Source organism: Leucoraja erinacea, chromosome 2, assembly GCF_028641065.1.
Source record: "Leucoraja erinacea ecotype New England chromosome 2, Leri_hhj_1, whole genome shotgun sequence".
Taxonomy (NCBI): domain Eukaryota; kingdom Metazoa; phylum Chordata; class Chondrichthyes; order Rajiformes; family Rajidae; genus Leucoraja; species Leucoraja erinaceus.
The window spans coordinates 107,131,493-107,157,538 of record NC_073378.1 but is presented as its reverse complement, the minus strand read 5'-3'; the positions used below and the strand labels follow the sequence as shown (position 1 = coordinate 107,157,538).

Here is a 26,046-nt window from a genome sequence, read left to right as displayed (position 1 = left end):
CTAGGAAACTACTGCATTTGTGTCAGTACCATCTTCCAGATGAGGTTAAATTCATCAGCTGAAAGTAGATGTAAAATAATAGTCTTTTAAGGAGGTCCTTCAGGATTAAGTATAATTACCTCTCATCCACTATAGTGAGGACTAAGGTAAATTATGAAATCAATGAGGGGACATGCAGACTCTCCACAGATGGGGCAGGTGCTGACTGTAGGAACACAGGCAGTCGATAACTTGTGAGATGGTCTTCTCCTTACACATTTGTGCAGGGCATTCGAGCTCCAGGTCTCAAGGTTTCAGTACACCACAACCGTTCCTCCTCTCTTTGAGCAGCTATGTATAGATATTCCCAGATGATGATGATGCATTTCATCAGAGAAGCTTTGAGGAAATTTTGAATATTCTCCAATCTACCTGCTGATCTCTTCCACGATAAAGTGCCTGGTGTTAATTGCATGGTAATGGCAATGTTGTCCCTCAGCTAAAATCATCAGTGATCCAAGACAGGTTGCCAGATTGAAATTTTAATTTAAAGCCAAGCAATACTAGAAAAACACCCGACAAAAAGCCAAACAAGTTTTAATATATTGTTCATACATCATCACATGAAAAGCTCCAGATCCAGGTCATTACTATCCTCCCCACTGGAATGAGTGGAACATACGGCATAAACCTAGTGAAGTCTTTGCAACATTTGTTTGAAAGCAATAGATTGATTCTCACAATAGCATCACGAAGATTCAGCTACATTCTGTTTCTTGGCTTTGTTTTAATTGTTTTAATGGAGGATACAAGAGGAAATATCCTCTCAACACTTTTATACCCCTTAACAGAGGCGAGGACACTTATGTCATGAAAGAACGATGGGGAGGCCACTCCCTATATGCCAATCACTTACAACATTTTCTTACAGATAAGATTCACATTAAGAGGCACTTACTTTGCTTACTTACAAACAAGGTATACAAAACCCGTGTGCGGGACATCGAAGGACAAGAAGTAGAAGCGAAGAAGTGGAAGTTAAGATACCGTTGAAAAGCCGCCAAATGGACATGACGTCTCTGGGGACGGGATTTGTCCGAGACCATGTCAGCGATTGGTCCAGCCCCCCGCGTCCATCACATCACTGGCCGGGGGGAGACGGGAGGATGGGGGGGAATTTCCTTCACCGCTTTTGGACTTTCCTGAATATAAAATAAAACCCCATTCTCTTGCTCGCTCTCTCTCTCTCTCTTGGCATTCCCGGAATTATTTAGCGTTTTGCATAGACAACAGCATCTGCAGTTCCTTCCTGTTGAAGAAGAACCCTGGCCCGGGACAACTCCTAATCCATTCCCTCCACAGATGCCGCCTAGCCCGCTGAGTTCCTCCAGCACTCCACTGTTTTTTATTTAACTCTGAAATTGAAGATGGACACAAAAAGCGGGACAGGCAGCATCTCTGGATAGAAGGAATGGGTGACATTTCAGGTAGAGACCCTTCTTCAGACAATCACAAGTACCCTTACTGACGAGAGTTCAGTTCAGTCTGAAGAAGGGTCTCGACCCGAAAAGTCACCCATTCCTTCTCTCCAGAGTCGCTGCCTGTCCCGTTGAGTTTCAGGAAAGTCCAAAAGCAGTGAAGGAAAATTAAAAATCCCCCCCACCCTCCCGTCTCTTCCCAGCCAGTGATGTGATGGACGCGGGGGTCTGGACCAATCGCTGACATGGTCTTGGACAAATCCCATCCCTGGGAACTTCATGTCCATTCAGCGCCTTTTCAACGTCATGTCCGTTCTGCATATTGTCCTTTCAGCGTGGAGTCCGTTCAGGTTCATATCCTTTCGGCGTCATGCCCTTTCATTTATTTGGCTTTTAGGGGTCGTGCCTTTTCGGTTATTTGGCTTTTAGGCGTCCTGCTCTTTCGGTTATTTGGCTTTTCAGCGTCGTGTCCGTTCGGTTATTTGGCTTTTCAGCGTCGTGTACATTCGGTTATTTGGCTTCCACTTCTTTGCTTTGGCTTCTTGGCCTTCGACGTCCCATCTGGGTACCTACAAAACCCTTTTAACACCCATATACTAAGTATAAACACAAAGTCCTCTATCCAAACACAGGCTTAGGCTCTGCAGCTGTTTAGACGATGTCTTCAGTGAAGCCACAAACATAGAAACACTTGGTGTTTCTTGCAGAAACCCAGTCTCAATGCCACCAAGGTGTCACAAAAAGCAGAAGTTAGTATGTAAGTAAAGCCCAAAAAAAAGCACAAAAGCCAAATTAATTTCTGACTCCAGCCAAATTGGAAAAAAAGTCAGGAAAAAGCCCAAACACCAAATGAATTTTCTGACGCCAATCAAATTGGGAAAAGCCAGATTTCTGGAATTTACCTGGAGGTTCTGGTCAGTCAGCATTCTGTTCTGTCAGTTCTGGGCATTCAGTTTTGGTCACCCTGCCATATGAAACATGCCATTGCCATGTCTTTCAGTATCAAGTCCAATGGCATGAACTGGTAAAGCATTGCCATTGGCGAAAGGCATGGGTTCTCCGACAAATACCTTCAGATCTCCACATCGAACTGAACATTGCAATTGCACAATTTGTTGCCTGGATTACCCTATAATAATAAAAACTGCTGACAACTTCACCAATATTGTGAGCACCTAAATATCTTTATGTTACATATCAATTTGTTAGCACCTAGAAATGGCATCATATTTTCAGTGAAGGGAAATTGCACCTTGAAATTAAAAATATATATTTGTCTTGGCAATGTAATGTACTTGTCATAATCACTTTTTAATTTGGTGTTTCTAAATGTGTCCGAGGTCACTGATATGCTTATAATTTTATTCTACTTATTAACTGTTCAAGAGACATTGCAGCTAATCTATGCAAAAAAATAAATGATGCTTGGTTATAAGAGAAACATTATGCCCACATTGAATTTGGATAACTGATTTCACTTTATCTTGCAGAAAGTTCATGCACTTTGATATATTCCATTAATGTGATGAATCTGCCATTTTTGTTTTAACAGGGCCAAGTTGTGTTCAGAAATGGAGAAAGAATGGGAACTATCAAATTCTCACAGTTTCAAGGTAATGCATTGGGCATAAATACAGACTATACTTTATTCAAGGTTCTCATTTGTTTCAGGCACTCAACATCTGAATATTTGCTATCACAGCAGAGATCCGTTCCTACTGTGACTCTACCCTCACCATGCCCTAGGCCTCCGTGTTTGCTGCGTCATTATCCATGCAAAAACTACCATCCATATGAATTAATTTTTTCCCCTCAATTAAATCCATACCTATCAGAATAACTCGGCATCCACTTTGTTCTATTATATTTACATCATGGATAACTGAGGACTAGGCCTGATTATGTCATTTTGACTCTGAAGGCTCGTGGCAGAATGGAACAAAATCAAGAAAATGTATGCCACATACCCCTGCTCCCCCATCTCAGACGTTCCTCCCTACCTCATTGCATGTAATCTGAATCTGTAAGTGACAGTGGGAGTGAGGGGGAGGGATGGGCTCCAGCAACTTGGCTGAACCTCCTATTTCCTGCCATTAGTGCTGATGGCCCCATGGGCAACCCACTTAGTATACGGTTACCATTCTGATCAGTTTAGGACTCTAATCTAGATTAGCAGGATAAATCACCACCGGTTAGTATTAAATTAATCGTTAAAAAAGATAAAACCACCCATGTTTCAGTTATTCTACTGTGCACCTTGCATTGCAAGGAGGATGAATCTCAGGAAATGGCAATCACCAGGGAGGTGATACTAAAGTTAGTGGCTGGGGCGAGACACAAAATGCTAGAGTAACTCAGCAGGACAGGCAGCATCTCTGGATAGAAGGAATGGGTAATGTTTTGGGTCAAGACCCTTCTTCAGACCTGGGGCTGAGCTGCATAACGATGTCTTCGATTTCTGATGCATTTTACATTAGGCGCTAAAAATAATTGGTTAGTGAGAGATTTGATTGTAATTTTTTGAGATTTGTTGGAGAATCCAGCAGATTGAGGAGGTAGTTGAGGAAGGCAGGAAAGGTTTAGAGGAATATGGGGCAAAGGCGGGCAGGTGGGACGAGTGCAGATGGGACATTTTGGTCAGCGTGGGAAAGTGGGGCCAATGGGCCTGTTTCCATGCTACAAAGAAACATAGAAAATAGGTGCAGGAGGAGGCCATTCAGCCCTTCGAGCCAGCACCGCTATTCATTGTGATCATGGCTGATCGTCCCCTATCAATAACCCGTGCCTGCCTTCTCCCCATATCCCTTGACTCCACTAGCCCCTAGAGCTCTATCTAATTCTCTCTTAAATCCATCCAGTGACTTGGCCTCCACTGCCCTCTGTGGCAGGGAATTCCATAAATTCACAACTCTCTGGGTGAAAAAGTTTTTTCTCACCTCATTCTTAAATGACCTCCCCTTTATTCTAAGGCTGTGGCACCTGGTTCTGGACCTGCCCCACATTGGGATGCTGTCTGATATCTGTCTGATTGTATGATGCTATAACACATGCTGTCTGATTGTATGATGCTATAACACATGCTGTCTGATTGTATGATGCTATAAGAGATCGAAAAATATAGAATGTGGATTCTTTATTCAGAAAGAGGGGGACAAAAACAAAAGACGACAAGCCATTTATATAGCATCTGCCGCAACAACAACATTAAGAGAACCTCTTAAAGATGTAACAGCAAGACAACTAAAAAAAGATCAAGGCAAAGTAAATATAATTTTGTGAAAGGAAATTCTAATTTGTCCAAGTTATTTTTCGTTCTTTGAAGAAATCCCACATGCTGTCGGTAAAGGTGAAACAATAGTTGTGCTAGCCTCAGATTTTAAAAAGGCATTTAGTAAGGTGCCCCCTCAAAGATTATTGGGGAATATAAAACTCTGTGGCATAAATAGAAGCTTGGTTACCAAATGAGAAACAGGATTGGCGTGGACTTGGTGTGTCAAAGAGCCTGATTTCATCCTGTATCTTTCAAACATGTCTTGTTCCAGTTGCTAAGATGTGATGAGTGATGTATCACATGGTCAGTGCTGGGGATTCAACATTTTATAGTTTATAAAAATGATGAAAGCACCAATGCTATGCTTGCCAAATTTGTTGATGACATAAAGGCAGGTAAGAAATAAAGTTGTGAAGACGAATACGGAGGTCATAAAGAAATGTGGATTGGTTAAGAGAGTGAGCAAAGATATGGCAAGTAGAGTGTAATGTTGGAAAATCACAAACTGTCCTTTTTGGGAGGAAAATTTAAAAAGAAACATATTATTTAATTGATGAGTGATGAGAGCTCTGAGAAGGTGAGCGAACTGGATGTATTGGTGCATAATTCACAAATATTTAGTATGCCAATAAAGCAGTTAATATGGATAGCTAACAGAATTATATTGTTTACTGCCAAGGAAATTGCACACAATAGTGGAGCAATCAAGCTTCAGTAGTCGTGAATGGTTGAGACTGCGTCTGCCATGTACTATTGGAGTCCTTTTTTTTTAACAAAACATCGAGATGCTTGGAAGCAGTTTAGAGAAGATTGACTGGATCATTGGCTTATGTGGAAATGCTGAACAGACTAGGATTTGTATCAACCGGAGTTTCACAGGAGTGAGAGGGGACGGGAGTGAAATATGAACTATCCTGAGAGGTTATGGCAGGGTGGAAGTGGAGATGATGAGTCCTCTTATGGGAGAATTTGGAGCTAGAAGTAGCAAGTATAAAAAAATAGTAAGTCAGTTCAGATAAAGATGAGATGATTTTTCTTCTCTAAATTTCTTCTTCAACGAGCATACGAAAGCAGAATCCTTGAATACTTTTAAAGCAAAAATGGATTATGTGCAAGTAAGGGTTGACCATTTACTATGAATACAATTTAAAATGTGGAGTACAAATCACCATCAAATTCGTCATGTTTGTATTAGATGGAGGAGCAGAGGCGAAGGACTGAGTTGGTTCCGCCCATTCCCATTTTATATTTGTGTATGCTGAAAACACTCAACATCTATGGAGAGAGAAAAATCAAGTTAATACGTATTTCATTTGGTGACCATTGATTAGTTAGGCATTGACCTGAAAAATTCACCATCGTTCCGTCATCCCACCATTTTCACTTTTATTTAAGATTTCCAGCCTCTGCAGTATTTTGCTTTTGTAACTTTATTGTGAAAACCATTTTTTGCCATATTAGGGGATGATTGCTATAACTGGTAACAATTGTGAATTATTATTACCTATCAGATTCAGCCATGAAAAAAATTGTAATTTAAGGTTAGGCTATCTTTGCTGTCAGTTGAAGTAATTACATTGGGAATGGGTTGTGTTTTGGGATAAGTGACCTGTCAGGAATACTTTGATCAGCAGCTCACTCATAATTAGCAGCAGTGTTGTGAGAATGCTTTGTTGTCTCTTATTGGAAAAGGGTAATTTGCATGTGCATTTGCAAAACGCACCAGGCTTATCACTTTCAGCATCTCTTTTGCATTATTTTCCTTACACATCAAGTTACAGAAATAGTCTGTCCATGGTGTTCCACCACATCCCTTTTAATTAGGATTTCATATTAGTCAGAGAGGTGGCATTATTGCTATGGATGGTCTGACATCCCAGAAAAAACTAAACACTTGTAGATTCCATGATTAAGAATAAATAAGATGCACGGAGAGGGAAAAAAAAGTTGAGCGGGTGTATTAGGTTGTTTGGCCATCCATTTGTGACAGCTCACTGTTTTTGTCACAATTGTGTTGAGACGTATATGGCTAACTTTGGTGTAACAATCAGAACAGAGGAACTTTCATCAATAATTTATCCATTGTTGCAGGCACTGGGAATGCTGCAGAATAAACCTCTTGGATGTAAGATAGCCTTCACTCAAAATTCACCACCTGTAATTTATCTTCTTACGATTCATACAAGAAATTCAAATTTGACTTTCTGCAAATTATTTGTGCAAATTCTAAGTAGAAACAAAAATTTGGACAAATCTGGTAACTCTTAAACAAATTGTAGTTTGCTGACAAAGACGTACTGCTTAATTTAAGAAAATATAGCAATTTAAAATGTTTACTTGTGTATGACTACTCTCCGAAGGCTACAGAAGATGGAGATGCTCATTTGAAAGCAATGAACAGCAGGGTTGCTGGGTGAATATAAATTAATAATACATGAATAAGACATGTTAGCACTGCCAGTCTGGCAATAACTACACAATAGCAATTCCAATTGGGATCTCAAGTTTATTGACGAAATTTTACTACAAAAATGTAATATCTTATTTTTCATTTACCTAAGAACATAATTGTACTCCAATGAATTTCTCGTTCCTGCTGAAAGATTAGGTCTTATTTTCACCTAATTTTATTTCTTCGGCCATTATTCAAAAACAATGAAGAAGAGAGAGAAAGAAATCCATGGGAATTGAGTCCCTTTATTTTGCCATGGGTCATGCCCCTTGCAGACTTCCTCCAGTCAAGTATGTGGGAGGAGCAGGCTCCAGCAGTGGACCTTCTGTGGTTTATGGATATGGGGTGTGGGTGCGGGGGATATGTTTGGACACCCTCCATTTACCAAGAAGAAGAGTTTTAAAAAAAAGTATGCTCTCTCTTTTAAGCCCCCGCCTGCTTCCATAAAATCTTCTCCCTGACCTCCTCCTAGTGGTGTTTCTTTTTTCAACCTTGTTACATGCCACACTTGCCAATTTGTCTAATCCAACAATGTATAACATGTCAAACACCCAACATGCAAAACTCTCGTCATCCTCCACTTCCTTGAAGCCTTCTTCCTCTTCTGCTATTCCTCAACACACTTTCTCCTCATGATGTCAACGCTTATCCTCTTTAACCGCTACTAACCATTACCACCTTCTCCCAACCATGGCAAGTTCGTTCTCAAACCCCTTTTTTCCCCATTATTCATGTGATTACCCTCAATAATCCTTCGCACCTGTACAATTAATTCCCCATTCCCTCCCACAGCAGTTGCAATAATCTGCCAGGCAATTTGGAGAATAGGCTGATTCTATTGTGCGTTGAGAACCAACAAAGCCAAAAGATAGCACCAAGAGATCACTGGAGAGGGGAGGAGGGTCTCGGCCCGATAAGTCACCCATTCCTTCTATCCAGAGATGTTGCCTGTCCCGCTGAGTTACTCCAGCATTTTGTGTCTATCCCTGGAGGGAGAGTTCGGTGCCACTAGGCAAATGCGCTGGTAACTCAATAGCATCAATCCAGCTTTGGGGCTGCATCTTTAATTGCCAAAGCTTGTGAATCTTATATATTTCCTCAGACACTGTTCATTTCACTACAATCCCATCACTTGGGCATCAGCATTTTCCACCTGTCAGGGCATGGCTGACATTCATTCATTCAATTCTACACACCGTTCACACACTCAATATTCCTGCAAGCTATTTACTCATATAATGTAGCTTATACACAGCCAGCTGTTTGATTATGATAGCTCTGTCACTAACACAATTCCCTCGCTTTTGCAACATGAAGTTGCACACAAAATGCAGCAAGATCTAATTGAAGCAGGACATGCATGTTTTCATGTCTTAATCCCTGTGAATGTATCCATTATTGGAACAGTCAGATAATATAACACTATGGGAGCATGTGGCCTAATGTTTCCCCTCTGCTAACTCATCTTCACCTTGCCCTTGAACATTTTCTCCTTGATCATTCCCAAAAATTGCTCTTTAGTCATGTAATGGACGAATGTCAGGAAAATGATTTTGCTCTCTCTTCGCCAGCTCAAATACTGACTCTGTACACTTGAGAGTTGATCTGCACATTGTGTGACACCAGGTACTACTGCAAAGCAGCCAGGACTAGGGCTGGTCAAAGGTTCGGTGTTAGACCACCTGACTGGTTCTGTGGTAGAGGGAATGTGTCGGAATGAACTGCAGATGCTGGTGTACATCGAAGATGGAAACAAAAAGATGAAGTAACTCAGTGAGATAGGCAGCATCTCCGGAGGTGTTTTGGGTCGAGACCCTTCTTCAGTCCCAAGTCTGGGGTCCATCTGATATACCATTGCCTGCAGAACAATAATGTTCACAACAATCAGTCTGAAGATGGACCCCGATCTAAATCGTCACCTATCCATGTTCTCCAGAGATGTTGAGTTACTCTAGTACTTTGTGTCCTTTTTTGTAAACCAGCATCTGCAGTTCCTTGTTTCTACAAATGATGTTGGTGTCATAACACTAGCCAAATAAAACTGATCTGCACATAACTGGAGAATAGTTCTGATCCTTCCAACATGAATCCTTCCCAGAACCTTGATGTTTGGGAGCCCTTTCTGTTCCTGAACACACAGCATTTGATGAAGATAGATTTTACTTAGTGCTCTGAGCTTAGAAATGTCACTACAGCTTTCAGATCACAGCTTGTAAGGGAGATTGATGTTGTGATCCAGCGTTCAATGTATTGCTGGAAGCCATTAGCCATGTGCACTGAGCCCTTGCTCAAGATGAGCTCTGGAACAACTCAAAGCTGAGTTTTGTAGATATGTTACCGATGCCCTTTTGCTCTCAGTTAGTAATTTCGGCACCAAAACAATGGCTCAACTTTTATGTTGTGTTATTACATTGACAATAGCACAGTTACCGATTCTTTGAATGAATTATTCTTACAAGGTCCAAAAAAACCCCAATTCTGTTGTTTCCATTAATTTAAACAGAAACACACAACATGGTTGAATGGAGGTGTAAACAGATGGCTTTCAAAATAATCTACTATGGGCCACAAGCAAATAATAGATGTATCTAAAGCTGGAAGCAGCAACATGCTGCTCATGAGGCATGGAGAAGATGTGTTGTTATTCATTGCAGATTTTCAGCACTTCAATTGGCAACATTGGTGAAAAATGTTCAACAAATTCATTCTCAGCTGCTGGAATTTGCTGGTAAAGGTACTTTGGATGAGGCTATAATAAGTGATACAAAATGGTAAAGATGAGGAAGCCATGAGCAGAAGAGTCCTACAGCGCAGTTACTGACACTAGCTTTGTTTATTATCGTCACAAATTCCGAGGTACGGTGAAAAGCTTTTTGTTGCATGCTATCTAGTCAAAGAAAAGACTACATGATTACAATCAAGCCATCCAAAGTGTACAGGTCAAGGATAAAGGGTACAACATATAGTGCAAGAAAATTCTGAATAAAGATATCTCAAAGGTCCGGGGGGGGGGGGGGGGGGGGGGTCAGGATCTCACTCTAGTTGGTGAGACAATGGTTATGTTGCCTAATAACAACTGGGAAGAAACTGTCTCTGAATCTGGAGGCATGTGTTTTCGAACTTCTGAACTTCTTGCCAGATGGGAGAAGGAAGAAGAGGGAGTGACCGGTGTGAGATTGATCTTTGATTCTGCTGGTGGCCTTGCCAAGATAGCGTGAAGTGTAGATGGATTCAATGGAAGGGAGGGTGGTTTGTGCGATAGTGGTGGTTTGAGAATACTCCACAACTCATTGCATTTTCTTTGCTGGCTTGGCAGGAGTTGTTCCCAAACCATACCATGATGCATCATGACATAATGCTTTGCATTGCACATCTGGAGAAATTGGTGAGGGTTGTTGGAGACCTGCCGAACTCTCCAAGCCTCCTAAAGTGCCTCTCCCACATGCGACTTTTCAGCAAACTGTCTGCGACATTCAAGCTTGGGGGCACTCGCATGAAAAAACGTGAGCTGGATCGACCGTCAGCGCGGAACACACACACACGCACACACATACGCACGCAAATGCACACGCATGCGCACACACACACACACACACACACACACACACACACACACACACACACACACACACACACACACACACACACACACACATCGCAAAGGCGGAGGCCAGGGAAAGCGAGGGAGCGCTGTCTGAAATTCACACGGTTCAAAGCCAAGGTGATACCTGCAATGAACAGGGAGGTTAAAGTGCTAGCCATATGAATTAGAGGGGGGGGGGGGGGGGGGGGGGGGGGGGGGGAGAGGGGGGGGGGGAAGGGGGCAGAAGGAGTGGAGACACCCTTAAGAAGCCAGACAACTTTTAATAAGCCAGAGATACACAGCTGTGAAGTTTAGCGGGCATTTAACATTACAGGACGGTTTTCCTTGGTTCTGAAAACTTGTGCTTACGTTTTTTTCACCAATTAAAATGTCCAGTCACCGCAGCGCCACCACAGCCCCGAAGTCAGCCAGCCTCGCATTAGAAAGTACTGGCTCTGCCTCCGGAGCCTCGAGGTCGATCCCAGTTGGAGGCCGCCAGCTCCGCGATTAGGCCTCAGCGCAGACGGAGACGGAGATGGGGGACAAGAAAAGGTTGCATCCCCTTGAAGGAAGAGACTAAAAACAGTTTCTCCCACCCCCCACACATACACAACTAAAATAAACAAAATAAACTAAACAACAGGACAAAAGAAAACAAAAAAAAAGACAGACGGACTGCAGGTGAGCCGCGGCTGCTTGGGCAGCGCCGCCACTTCTGGGGCCTGGTTTAGGACAAATTGCTGATGATATTTATTCTGAAGAAACTTTCCTTCATCTCTACTTTAGAGCCATCAATGTATGGGTGTGTGTACTACTTCACTTCCTCGTCAATCACAATTCCCCTTTGATCCATCCTATAGCCCGTCATATCCCAGATCTCGAATATTCAAAGCAGTTCCAAGAAATATGCCATTCAAAGACCACATGACCTTGAAGAGACACGGAATTATCAGTGAAATTCTCAGATTTAAATTACAAAGTGGATTTGGACAGGCTGGAATTTGGAAGGTTGAAGATTAATTTTAATATTTCTTTGAAATGATCAGGCTGATGCAAAGACCCTTTCTCTACTGACAAACTGGCACAGCACTTAGACAGTAAATGCCTCGCCTCCCATTTTCCATTAAATTCCACTTTTACCAATTCATCAGCATTGATCTGTCATCAAAGTTTATCTTCCTCACCAACAACCACGCCACTAATTAACGTAGTCGGCAAACTTTCGTATCATATTACCTATTTTCACAAGATTTCTATTGTATACAGTATCACCAACAGTGAAGGTCCCAGCACCAATTCCTACAACACCACACTGGCCATGGGCTCATAATTGCAGTAACAACCTAAGCACGTCACTGTAGATTGTCCCTGGGACGTGGTGGGATCTGGGGTAGTTATTGGGAATGTGGGGAGAATAAAATGGGATCAAAACAGGATTATTGTAAATGGGTGGTTGGTGGTTGGCATGTTCCGACTTCCCCATTACAATCTGGTAATCAGGACTGCACTGACCCATCGCTACAGATGGCCAAAAGATTTTGATGGGATCTTTAGGGAACTGCTTGCTAGTAACCAGTGCAACCCAGCACATTTATATTATTCTTCCACATCCTTTAAGATGTTGAACATTTCAGCATGATCATTCTCAGCCATCCTTTATCTGCAATAAATGTTTCTCTTTCATAACTCGGAGGTTTAATTCCAGCTATCAGCATTAAGCCCTTCAATGCTTAGATTACTTTTTCTTAAAAGAAAAACAGAATGTTGCTGCCGCACTCCAACTGAAGCAGCCACTGAAGCATCTGTACGGCATCAATCACTTTTAATGGTTTTGCTGTATTTCTCAGTCTGTACTGCCCAATATTCAATTTGCTCTCTCCACTCCTGCCCCATACTCTGCTGATGTCATCAATGACCGATTAAACCCTCCCCACCCCCACCCCAATCCGCTGGCTTTTTTGAGAAAGTATCTAATAGGCCGAATTAACCCCGTAGGTATACGACATGCTGTATTCTTTAAATTCTTGTTGGCACAAGCAAATTGCAGGAAGGCTGGAAGTTCGAGAATGTGGTTCTCTGTTTGAAAAATGACGGGGATGAAGAGAGTAACAATGGTCGGACTTCAGAACATCAATGCTGGAGGAAAAATTCCGAAGGGTGGCATTAATCCGCATTTAAAGAGGCACAGGTTAGCGGAACATGGATATATTAAGGAAAGTAATACCTGGCCACCTTATTGAATTTTTTGAAGAGGTAGCAAGGATGATCATTGAGGATGGTTTTTACATTAGAATGTAATCTAGGTGGACTCGGCATAGTGTTTGGCCCAAAGGATTCATGAGAGGATAGCAAATTGGATAACAATTGGGTAAGTGGGGAAAATACAAGTGTGATGATTACAGGAGTTCGGGTAACATGTGAGTCATTTTTCAATGGGCTATGATGAGCAGAGAACTAGGTCCTTTGCAGATCATTATAAATATTAATGATTTGTACATTCATCTAGAAACCATGGTTTGTTGCACCAGTAATATCAAAATTAGTGCCAGTGTTTTTAACAAGGAAGAACATTCTAGACTGTAGAGAGGTGTCACATGACTGAATAGGGGAATACCACATGACTGAATAGGGGAACAGCACAGCTCGTCCACGTCCACCAATTTCTATTTTTTGGTCAGAAATTCAGTGACCAGCAGCTCCATTGGGGTGTTACCATTGTGAAAGATTTGAGCTGGGGAGAGCTATACAGGCCAACAGAGGGGGATATTGCAGTTATTAACACGTTCAGGAGGTGAAGAGAGAGATCATGAGCAGTCGTTATGCATAGGAAACAAACGCTGTCAGACCCCAGACCACAGCAGTGGCTGGAACCACCATGCCAACTGAGGGACAACCCCATTGGAATGCTGAGTGACCTCACTGCTTGCACCATGCCACCCAGCACCAACTCTCCATAAGCAGGACCTCTCCCTGAGCCATTATTGCAGCAGCCCTCATAGATCTCTCAAAGTTGGAAGGGTCCACACCTTGTAACAAGTCAGCACTCTGTCTCTGTTATTATTGGCAGGCATATAGATGATAGACTGAATGGTTGACTCCCTTATTGTGAACTGCTGTAGTTTCTAGCAGGACTGGTGTTTTAGCTTCAAGTTAAAGTGAATGTGTTGTACTCAAGGATGACCAGAGCTTTTATGCAGCCATACAAATGGAGAATGATGACAGACTAACTAAGAGAATGGTGAAATAATTGAGTTTGGGGTTAGCTAAGTCATGGATGTTCGTTTCAGAAGCAGAGGGTTGGAGGTATTGGAAATATTACATTGGTGCAAGGTTGTGCCTTAACTTGGCGACTTTCTCTGCCATATTTGCTTCATGCCAATTACCAGGGCAATGCTAATCCTGAAATTATGTCTTTCAAATGAAATCCTAATACACGTTTGGCCCTTTTCCTTTGGTCTGAAATATAAATGTCATCATTTGCCTTATATAGGCAACAAAACCTATATAGGAACATGAGTACATTGTAGATGCTCACTCATAGAAACATAGAGACATAGAAAATAGGTGCAGGAGTAGGCCATTCGGCCCTTCGAGCCTGCACCGCCATTCAATATGATCATGGCTGATCATCCAACTCTGTATCCTGTACCTGCCTTCTCTCCATACCCGCTGATCCCTTTAGCCACAAGGGCCACATCTAACTCCCTCTTAAATATAGCCAATGAACTGGCCTCAACTACCTTCTGTGGTAGAGAGTTCCAGAGATCCACCACTCTCTGTGTGAAAAATGTTTTTCTCATCTCGGTCCCAAAGGATTTCCCCTTTCCCCTTTATCATGTTATCACAACTTTAGGCACAATTTATTTTCACTCAGTAATCAAATTGTTTATTCCCAGAGAGGTGCTGGCCTGCTTCTTTAAACTGCTTCATCTACGTGGTTGCCCCGTTCACATGGCATTTCCTGTTCTTCGGGCATACTTGCAGCCATAGGGACAGAAACATTGGAACCTCATCCAACTATTTTCTTTTATTTGTTCTTGCAGTGTAAACATCACTGATAGGACAGCTATTTCATTCTCAACCCTACTGCAACTGAGTGATTTGCCAGGTCAGCTCAGCAGCCAAATTTGATAAGAATTATTTTCACATCAAGTGGCATTAGAGATGGTGCTGAATTTTAACAAGAAAGTAAGAGCTTTATGGTTATATAAAGTGACATCATGTTTTAGTTTTCAAGTTGCATATGAGGTTGAATTCGGAATCTAAAACAGCCAGGATTGATTTTAATTCAAATCCATTGAATTTTAAAGCCTTAATTTTAAGGGTTGCACAGTGGAGGAGTATTAGAGTTGCTGCCTTACATCGCTTACAGCGCCAGTGACCCGTTTTCAATCCCAACTACGGGTGCTGGATGTACGGAGTTTGTACGGCCTCCCCGTGACCCTTTGATTTTTCTCCGAGATCTTTGATTTCCTACCACACTCCAAAGACGTGTAGGTTTGTAGATTATTTGGCTTGGTATAATTGTAAGTTGACCCTACTGTGTGTAGGATAATGTGTGGGATTCGCTGGTCATTGCAGACTCAGTGGGCCAAAGCGCCTGTTTTCGCGCTGTATCTCTAAACTAAACTAAACAGTATTGTGGAAATCCTAGAAGCTGCAGCATTTGAAGCTGAAAGGAAAATGCAGTCGTGGCTATGATTAGAGGAAATCTGTGAATGCAAGATGTCTCAACACTTCTTCATGAAACAACAAATATTCCCACCTCCCATAAAATCTACATCAATTTATTTTACTCTTGAATTGGACATGTATTTAAACTACTTATCATTTGCAATATCTTATTACCGAGCGGTGAAGTTTATCTCGTTACTTTGTGAGCTGAACATGCAACTCACTTCAAATTTAATTGGAGGCAGACAATAATTACTGGCTTTGGTAGAAATGCCCACATCCTGTGAATGAATAATTTTATAAAAAATCTGACCAAAAGTGCTCATGAATCACGCAGTATGTGATTTTCTTCTACCTTTATTCTATGGTTTTATTTGAGGTAGATGCAAGTTCTGAACAGCACGTTAACTCGGAACCACTTGTGCAAGGCTAGGATTCAAACGGATCTCTAGCCTCTTTAGCCAAGCAGCAGTGAGAATGCAAAGAAGGGCTGTGATTTTGCATCTCCCAGTTTTCTAGTCTGAAATCTAAAATATCATTGCCCCATTTCCATATATGGAAACACATTTTACCAATCACACAGGGACTCTTATTGCCTCATTTCCCAGACAGAAGGGTCTGTTTGAATGTTCTGCATCATAGATCCACCTATGACCAACCTTGTGTTCTGGTGGAGTTCTTGCAACCTTCCCAATTCTAGCTGCTAGTCTCAAAAGGCCAGTATAATGAAATCCTTAAGTATTTACGATAAATCTAATTCTATAAAATTTGAGATTGAAGGCTATTTCAACAGCTGAGCCAAGCCAGGACACGATTCAGAAGTGCTGCCATCTGATTGAGAAATGTTCCATTTTTTGGAATACAGTTTACTAGATAGGTAGCTTGCCATTGCAATTGCACCCTGATATTGTTTTTGTGTGAAACAAATCCATCCTTTGTCAAAGCAATAAACAATCAGTTGGAGGAACTCGGTGGATGTGGTAGTATGTGTGGATGATGTTTTAGGTCGAACCCCTGATGCTGATACAGATGCTGCTTGATCCATTGGGTTCCTCCTACAGATGGTTTGTTGCTCCAGCTTCCAGCATTTGTGGTCTCTTGTGTCCTCCTCCTTGTTCAAATCTGATTGATACCAGCTGTCTTTAGATATTAAACTTGCACTTGTCACTTCTCTCCTTCAGAAGGCACACAAGTACACCTACACATTGCTTAAGTGCATTGTTCTGCACCTTCTCAAAATGTGTGTGCACAATTAGCTGCTGTTCTACCTCAAGACTTCTAAATATTCTTATGTGTGGCAAGTTGCTATATTTGCAACAGTAAATGTCCTCTGCCCAGGAACAGGTTTGACTATTAAAATTATAGTTTGCAAAACCATATATGTATGACACTTTTATTGTCATTTGCACTGGGTTCTAGAGAATTGTGCAACTAATCTAGTACTCTCTGAAGAGTAGTCACTGAACTACCCTAAGAATTATACCAATTAATTTCTACATTGTAAGATCCCACAATAATCACATGATAATGACCAGATAATCTACTTTAAACAATGTCAGTTCAGGAACCAGTCATCACAATCTTAGCGATATTTCATAGAAACATAGAAACATAGAAAATAGGTGCAGGAGTAGGCCATTCAATATGATCATGGCTGATCATCCAACTCAGTATCCCATCCCTGCCTTCTCTCCGTACCCCCTGATCCCTTTAGCCACAAGGGCCACATCTAACTCCCTCTTAAATATAGTCAATGAACTGGCCTCAACTACCTTCTGTGACAGAGAATTCCACAGATTCATCACTCTCTATGTAAAAAATGATTTTCTCATCTCGGTCCTAAAAGACTTCCCTCTTATCCTTAAACTGTGACCCCTAGTTCTGGACTTCCCCAACATCGGGAATAATCTTCCTGCATCTAGCCTGTCCAACCCCTTAAGAATTTCAATGGTACTTTATCAATGGTTCCATGGTACTTTATTGTCACGAATAACCAAGTACAGTAATTTTGTTTTGCATGTAATTCAGTGGCAATCGTACTATACATTAGGCACAATCACTAAGTTCAAGAGTGTAAGATAGTAGACCACGTTGAGTCAGTACACAAGAGTCACCATTTTCTAGGTGCCATCTTGTACCGTTCAAGTCAGAATTTTTCAGAAAAGAAACATCACAGAATGTTTTAATGTCTACCTGAGAGGGTAGACAGCCATGGCATAACAAGCCATCTGAGAGATAGCAGCAACCCTTCAGTACTTTACTGGAGTGCCCATGCCTCTGCAATTTGATTTCAATCCACATTCTTTTGATTCGGACGGACGAGAGCTGCCAAATGACAAAGCTAAACAAAAGGAGCTTTATTGTTTAATCTTACCAAGAACACAAGTAAATAGCAACAGAAGTAGCCACCTTGCTCCTGAAACTGCCCTGCCATCCAACAATGGTTATGACTGGTCTACCCAGCTCTCCTCTGTGCCTGATTCCCATAGCCCTCAATCTCCTGATTTGTTGATTTGCCTCCAATTTATATACTTCTATTGTCTTGGCCTCCACCATTTTCTGAGGCACTACATCCTATGGAATTAGTGCAATATTTGATTATATCTAAGGCAATTGATTAGCTCGCACTGTAATACATTTGTAAAAACTTACACTGAGCCTCAACAGACTTTAGAGAAACTTGTTCCTACTTATTCTTCCTCCTACCTTTGTTTGGTAAAAATACTTTATAACTGAGATTAATTTTTGCCAGCAAATGACTACTATTGTTTCAAGCTCTTGTGTCGAGCCTTAATTGCTTGAATGAGATTAAATAAATTCTGAAGATGTAGCATCTTTCAAGGTATTCAAAAATAAAATAATACAGATTAATATAATATCAGATAATACAAAATAAGACCAGCAAATACTTTAAGGCAGCATCTACAGAAAAATAAATAGTTACTATTTGAGGTCAGTTCTGGTGAAAATGTATTGAATGTTAACTCCTTTTCTTTCTCCACAAATCTATCTGACTTGTTGAGTATGCCTAGTGTTTTCTATTTTTGTTTGTTTTTTGAAAGATTACTGATATACATCATTCCAAGTCAGAATATCCCATATACCAAGAATAACCAAATTGTACTAATCTTACCAGGGATACTACCACTCGAATAAGAGCTCATGTTGATTGGATCATAATATGCAAATTGTATATCAAACGAGATGAATGAGAATAGGTTACAAGGGAATAAGTTGGGCAATGCATTGACGGAAGGGAAAGACTTGATGGGCCATTTTGCTTCCCTTGCTTGTAAGTGAATGGGATACGTATCATCATTGATAGGTGCTATTCTAAATCGCAAAGCAGTCACTTATTGTGCTCTTACCCTTAGCAATGCCATGGTAGTGACATATTTTAGGTTCTTAACCCCATTTCCCTGGAACTGGTTTGGTCCTGATGACTACAAATTCCTTCTCATCATTCATACCACAAATAATTATGCAGTTTTTGTATTTTGACAGTACTTGAAAGTTGGTTCCATTAACTCCCAAGCAACTAGATTTCAAGAGAAAACATAGCTCATCCACAGAAATATTGTGCAATTAAGATGAATTTCTACCCTAATATATATTTTCAGAGAGTCATGGAATTGTTTAACACAGAAAAGATAAGTTAGTTCATAAGGTCCAGGTGATCTCTTCACAGAGCAATCCTGTCGATCCCATCCCCCCTCTCCTTTCCCTTAATCCATTAAAGTTATTCTCTCTCAAGTATCTATTAAATTATCTTCGAAATCACTGAATTGCCACAGGAAGTGATTTACAGATAAAAATGACACTCCATTCTTTTAAGAAAACTCTACCTCCTCACATCCACTTTGCACCTTTTGCTCACAAATTCACATCCATGCCCATCTGTCCATTAGCCATATCCTAACAGAAACAGTTTCCTTCAAATAGGTGACAGCAGGATACGTGTGAACCAACTTTCTTTTGACCAAACAGTTTCTTCAAAATTTTTACCATCAAGTCATCAGAGCCTCTTCATCCGTTGGGGTTCTGCCTGAACTCTTTGGCTTTAGCCCTTTCCACAACCTTGATGCAGTTAAACACAGGAGAGTTAAGTGTCAGAGAGACAGAGATTGTCATTAGAGCAACATTGAACAGTACATATCACAAAATAACTGTAACAGAATTAAAGTAAGTGGGAAAACCTTACAGCTACGGTAAGGCAATCATCAAGAAATGTGTGCAGGTGTGATAAGTGTTTGAAATTAGGCAACATTTGCAATTAAGAAATTAACGGTTAAATAGGAGGGGAAATGTTTTTAATCAAGACAGGATGAAATTAGTAAAATGCTTATGAAGGTTTGTTAAAGGCAGAATTAGAAGTAAATGAGAAAGCAGTTCAATATCCGTGATAATTTTATGAGGTAACACAAAATGAGAGGGCAAGGAATCTTGCTCTATTTCAGCCTCACGGTGCAGCAGTCCCATATAACAGCATTGCAGATTGTTAGTCTGGGTCAACGCCTTGCAGGGCACCAGAAAACAAATGTTGTGAAAAATATATTTCAATAGAAAATTGTGAAAACACTTTGCAGGTCAGACAGCCTCAGAGGAGACACAAACAGGCATTTCAGGTCATTGATTTTTCATCAGAAAATGATAACTGGATGTATCACAACTTCAGGAAGCTGCCAGGATAAGAGTTTCATTGTGTCACCTACTAAGTACATGTTGCAAAGGTTTCCAATATATTCATTGCCCATAAAGATAAAATTTGTAAAAATCAGTGTGTTGTTTTGGCATAAAAAGGATGCTTTGATGAATTGTGAGTGACCAGTGGTGCTGTTGTTTGCACACTGCGGTCTATGTTGTTTATTCAGCTTCCATCATTGTTCATCCTCACTTCACTGACAGATCAGTAATGATCTAATATTTTCCTACCAGTAACAAACCAGAGGTCAATGCATGCTCGACATTTGTACTGCAGAGAATCTGCATGGCGCCTCTCGCCATTGAACCAAAGAATGGATATCTCTGAACTGATTAGAGCTCAGATCCATACTTCTGAAGTAAAACAAGGCAACAAGCTGAAACATGGGCTGACAGCTGCTCCCTGTGAACTAGATGTATCAAGGTCCATGCCTGTATTTTTGCTATGTCTGTTTTATTCATAAAATACATCAGGAATTCAATCATGATTGTCAATGTACCTGCAGCGGAAACATGTTTTCGTAAAATGTGTGCATATAACTTAATAAATATGTATCCATAAGACAACTCACTGCACTGAGACATTAATGAACAATTTCAAAAATATGTTTCTCCTATGTCACTCAAGGAGACATTTGCAGACCTGGTATTTAATGAGAATTAAATTGGACAAGGAGGAAACTATCTGGAAAATAATACATTTCATTTGAGATATAAATGGGAATATTAATGAGATGACAAGTAAATGAATGCTATTCCCGACCACACTTTATTTTGAAAATGTATAAAAATTGAATTACCTCATTTAGTATTTTCCATTTGCATTTTCAATCAAGCGGAACCAAATATTTACTTGTCGGATTGAATATTTTTTTCATAGAAGTAATTTCAAACAAGTTTATTGAACTAACACAGAGAATCAGTATTTTTATTATTAATCTTTAACATCTTTCAGGACATACTCTCATTTTCTATTGACAGCTCATTGTGGCTCGGACGAAAATTATAATTCTTGATGTAAAGAACTGCAATGCTGGTTTATAAATAAAGATACAAAGTGCTGGAGTAATTTTGCAGGTCAAGTAGCATCTCTGAGTACATAGGTGATTATTTCTTACCTGTAGCCACCTATCACTTGCTAAACTTTTGCCGACCCTCACCTCTCTTCCAGCTCTCCCACCCCCCTTACTAGAATCAGTCTGTAGAAGGATCCCAACCCAAAACGTTACGTATCCAGCACTTTGTGTCATATAATTTTGGGGTTATTTGGGTAATGTTGTGCGTGAGGAACAGAACAGATTCAGATTGGAACTCATCATAACATGACTGTTCAGTCCAAAGAGTTTTCCTGAGTAATAGAACAAGCCACTTCCAATGTTTGCTTCAACACAAAACAATCACTAACATGCTGAGGTAGCAAAATTAGTTCCTTATCAATGTTTCTGTGGTCATCTTTGGGAAATGTTTGAATGTACTGTTCCCTTTTTCTTCTCAGATAAAGTGGAAGTTAAAGTTGGAGAATATAATGCTATTGCTGACTCCCTGGAGCTAATTAATGACACTATGAGATTTCAAGGTACATGTTAATATGTAATAAATGCATTGTTTATATTTCTGTTCGCTTATCCTAATTAAAATGCTCTTAATTATACTTGTTTGTCATTTGTCTGCTGATTGTATGCTCCTGCTTTGCCCCAAAAGCATTTATGAGGCTCACTTCTTACTTCTTCAAATTTGATTGAATATGCCCCAAACTTAGTCTAAACTTCATTGTTTCTAGTCCATAACAAACACGTCCCATTTGACTATATTTTCTCCTACCATATAACACATTTTATTTCAGCACACCTCTGTGATATACTCTCTGGAAATTCTTCTAAAATTTCATCAATGTTGCATTCACTGAATTTCCTTTATCCAATCAGTTTCTTATACTCTGGGGTCATTGCAAGAGATAAATCGTAATGCCATGATCTTTTTTTTAGTTTAGAGATACAGCGCGGAAACAGGCTCTTTGGCCCACCAGGTCCACGCCGACCAGTGATCCCTGCATATTAACACTGCCCTCCACACACTAGGGACATTTTTTGTATTTACCAAGGTTACCTACATACCTGTATGTCTTTGGAGTGTGGGAGGAAACCAAAGATCTCGGAGAAAACCCACCTAGGTCGCGGGGAGAACGTACAAACAATGTACAGATAGCACCCGTAGTCAGCATCGAACCTGGGTCCCCGGCACTGCAAGCGCTGTAAGGCAGCAACTCTACCGCTGTGCCACTGTGTCGCCCTCTTGTTTACTTTCAACTGATCACTTCTGAAGTGGAACTTTGTGCCTGAAGATGCATCAATGGCACAGTTAACTGCCCTTAATGCCTGCCGAGAGCCCACGGCCACCACTGGGATCCGAGTACCATTTCCACAACCAAGTTAATCGAATAAGTGCATCTCATATTATAAGAAAATTATTGTTCAGTGGAGTGCAGGCAAGAGCAGTGCCTGACAAGTGGAGATAAATGATCTCATCTCCATTTTGTTTGTTTGTTCTTGAAGGGACTAAATTGTAAACCTTTTGAACAGAATTGATTAATTAATTCTTAGCTCACACTTTGTCACTATGGTGTTGAGTAGAACAAGTTAACTTGAACTCTTTGATACTGATTTATTACTGTGTGATTTATGTCAGGCAGGATAACATATATTTTATTTCTAATACTGCTGATCTTTTTATTTTCTTTGATGATTTAATAAACCATCCTAAGTGTTTTAGTAGATATAACAGTACATCAACTTGAGTGGAAGCTTCTGTTCCTGCTTTCAGGTGTTGAACCTCCAAAGGATAGGACCATTATCCAGCCACAACTGCGCAAGATTTCCCTGCCACTCTACAGCATTCTTTCTGCTTTGACTGTTTTAGGAATGTTCATGTCCAGTGCTTTCCTCTTCTTCAACATCAAAAATCGAAATCAGAAGTAAGTTTTTTTTTTGGCTATTGATTTAGAAACATAGAAAATAGGTGCAGGAGTAGGCCATTCGGCCCTTCGAGCCTGCGCCGCCATTCAGTATGATCATGGCAGATCATCCAACTCAGTATCCTGTACCTGCCTTCTCTCCATATCCCCTGATCCCTTTAGCCACATGGGCCACATCTAACTCCCTTTTAAATATAGCCAATGAACTGGCCTCAACTACCTTCTGTGGCAGACAGTTCCAGAGATTCACCACTCTCTGTGTGAAAAATGTTTTTCTCAATTTAAAAGCTCAATCTATATGAATCTGAAGCAAAACACAAGTACAGGAGGAACTTGAGTATAGAAGTTGAGAGGTCATGTTGCAGTTGTATAAGACGTTGGTGAGACCTCATTTGGAGTATTGCGTTTAGTTCTGGGCACCATGTTATCGGAAAGATGGTGTCAAGCTGGAAAGGGTACGGAGAAGATTTATGAAGATTTGCCAGGACTAAAGGGTCTGAACTATAGGGAATGGTTGAGTAGGCTGGGACTATTCCCTGGAGTACAGGAGGATGGGTTCATCTTATAGAAGTGTTTAAAATCATGAGAGAAATAGATCGGGTAGATGCACTGAGTCCCTTGCCCAGAGTAGGTGAATTAAGGACCAGAGGACATAGGTTTAAGGTGAAGGGAAAACGATTTAATAGGAATCTGAGGGGTAACCTTTTTGCACAAAGGGTGGTGGGTGTATGGAACAAGTTGCCAGAGGAGGTAGTTGAGGCTGGGACTATCCCAACATTTAAGAAACAGTTAGACAGGTACATGGATAGGACAACTTTGGAGGGATACAGACCAAACGCAGGCAGGTGGGACTAGTGTAGCTGGTACATGTTGGCCGGTGTGGACAAGTTGGGCAGTTGGGCCTGTTTCCACACGGTTTCACTGTGTGACTCAGTAGGTCAAGCAGCAACGGTGGAGGGAATGCATTGATGATGGTTTGGGGTTGAAACCCTTTCTCAGTAAAAAAAAGAGAGAAATTACCGGATTTTAATCACCCTAAGCGGTTCAGATAACATCATAACACTCTAAACGTGGCTGATACCATTTGTTCTCATCATAGTAATTGAAGATTTCAGTTTGGATATTCATGTAGGGTTTTACATTTTAATAATAATATCTTATATACTAAAGTTAGTTTTGTTCGGCTCCTAATCCACACATTTGCCAATGGAAATAAGTTTGTTATTACCAAGTGCTATGCATGAAAATTATGTCGGATGGTATTCATGCTGAAGAAATAGCTATCGTATTAGGTGTGGCACGGTGGCGCAGCGATAGAGTAGCTGCCTTACAGCACTTACAGCACTAGAGACCGGGTTTGATCCCTACTACGGGTACTGTCTCTGTAAGGAGTTTGTACATTCTCCCCATGACTGCGTAGGTTTTCTCAGAGATCTTCAGTTTCCTGCCATGCTCCAACGACGTACAGGTTTGTAGGTTAATTGGCTTGGTATAAATGTAAATTGTCCCTAGTGTGTCTAGGATAGTGTTAATTTTCTGGGATCGCTGGGCGGTGACGACATGGTGGTCCAATGACCTGTTTTCATGCTGTATCTCTAAATTAAACCAAACTAAAAAATGCTGTAAATTAATCAAATTATGTCAGAATAAGTGATTCAATGACTATCAAATCTTCCAAATGTTTAAACTACCATGAGCCCGATTGGTATGTTGCCTGTGATGTTTAATGATGTATTCTGGATTCAGAGATAGAGTTGCGTAGCACTGCAATAAATCATGAGACTAATCAGGCTTATGCAGAACCTTTAGCCCATCTTCACTAATGCCATTTATCTGATTGCTCTGTATCCTTCTCTGCCTTGTATACTGAAGTTTTTGCCGAAATGCCACTTAAACGTATTGGTTATTCCTGACTCCACCATCTCTTTATCCCTTTAAAACTTCTTTCTCACATCTTAAACCCGTACATTCTTGATTTCAACAACCAACCATGGGAGGCAAATGAACCATCTACCCTTTCAATGGCCTCTCATAATTGGATACACTTCCATCAGGTCACCCTCAGCCTCCTTCACTCCAGAGAAAATGTCCAGCCTATCCAATTCTCCCGATAACTAAAGTCATGGAGTCATACAGCATGGAAACAGGCCCTTCAGCCCAATGCTCCATGCTGACCAAGATGCTTCATCTAAACTAGTCCCATTTGCCTGCATTTGGCCCATATCCTATCCATATGTCTGTCCAAATGTATTTGATTTGCTGTTAAAGTACCTGCCTCAACTACCTTCTCTGACAGCTCATTCCATATACCCACCACCCTTTGTCTGAAAAAATTACTCCTCAGGTTCCTATTAATTCTTTCCCCTCTCATCTTCAACCTACGTCCTTTGGTTCTTGATTTCCCTAACCTAGGTAAAAGACTGTGCATTCACCCTATTAATTCTCTTGATGATTTTATACACCTTTATAAGATTACCCCTTAGCTTCTTACGCTCCAAGGAATACAATCCTAGCTTGCCTGATCTCTCCCTATAGCTCAAGACCTCGACTCCTGGACAAATCTTTGAAAATCTTCTCTGCACCCTTTCCAGCTTAACAACATCTTTCCCAGAGCAATGTGACCAAAACTGTACACAATACTCCCAATGTGGCCTCACCAACATCTTACATAACTGTAACATAATATTCCAACTTTGACACTCAATAGCCTGACTGATGAAGGCCAAAGTACCAATAGCTTTCTTTATCACCTCTCGCCTTCAACTAGGCAACATCCTTTAAAAAACGTTTGGACAGGTACATGGATAGGAAAGATTTTGAGGGATATGGATCAAACCAGGACAAATGGAACTAGGTTGGATAGGGTATCAGGGCGGGAATGGACAAGTTGGGCTTATTTCTGTGCTGTTTGACTATATAACTCTATTGTCGTGAATC

At 40.8% G+C, this 26,046-nt stretch overlaps 1 protein-coding gene across 1 annotated transcript in view; it reads left to right on the top strand.

Moving 5' to 3' along the window:
- gabbr2 (gamma-aminobutyric acid (GABA) B receptor, 2) overlaps positions 1-26,046 on the top strand; it is a 753,408-nt gene that overhangs the window by 532,926 nt on the left and 194,436 nt on the right. The window contains exons 8-10 of the mRNA XM_055662806.1: positions 3,010-3,070; positions 21,634-21,714; positions 22,959-23,109. Coding sequence (XP_055518781.1) covers positions 3,010-3,070; positions 21,634-21,714; positions 22,959-23,109 — 293 coding nt within the window. The remainder of the gene's footprint in view (positions 1-3,009; positions 3,071-21,633; positions 21,715-22,958; positions 23,110-26,046) is intronic.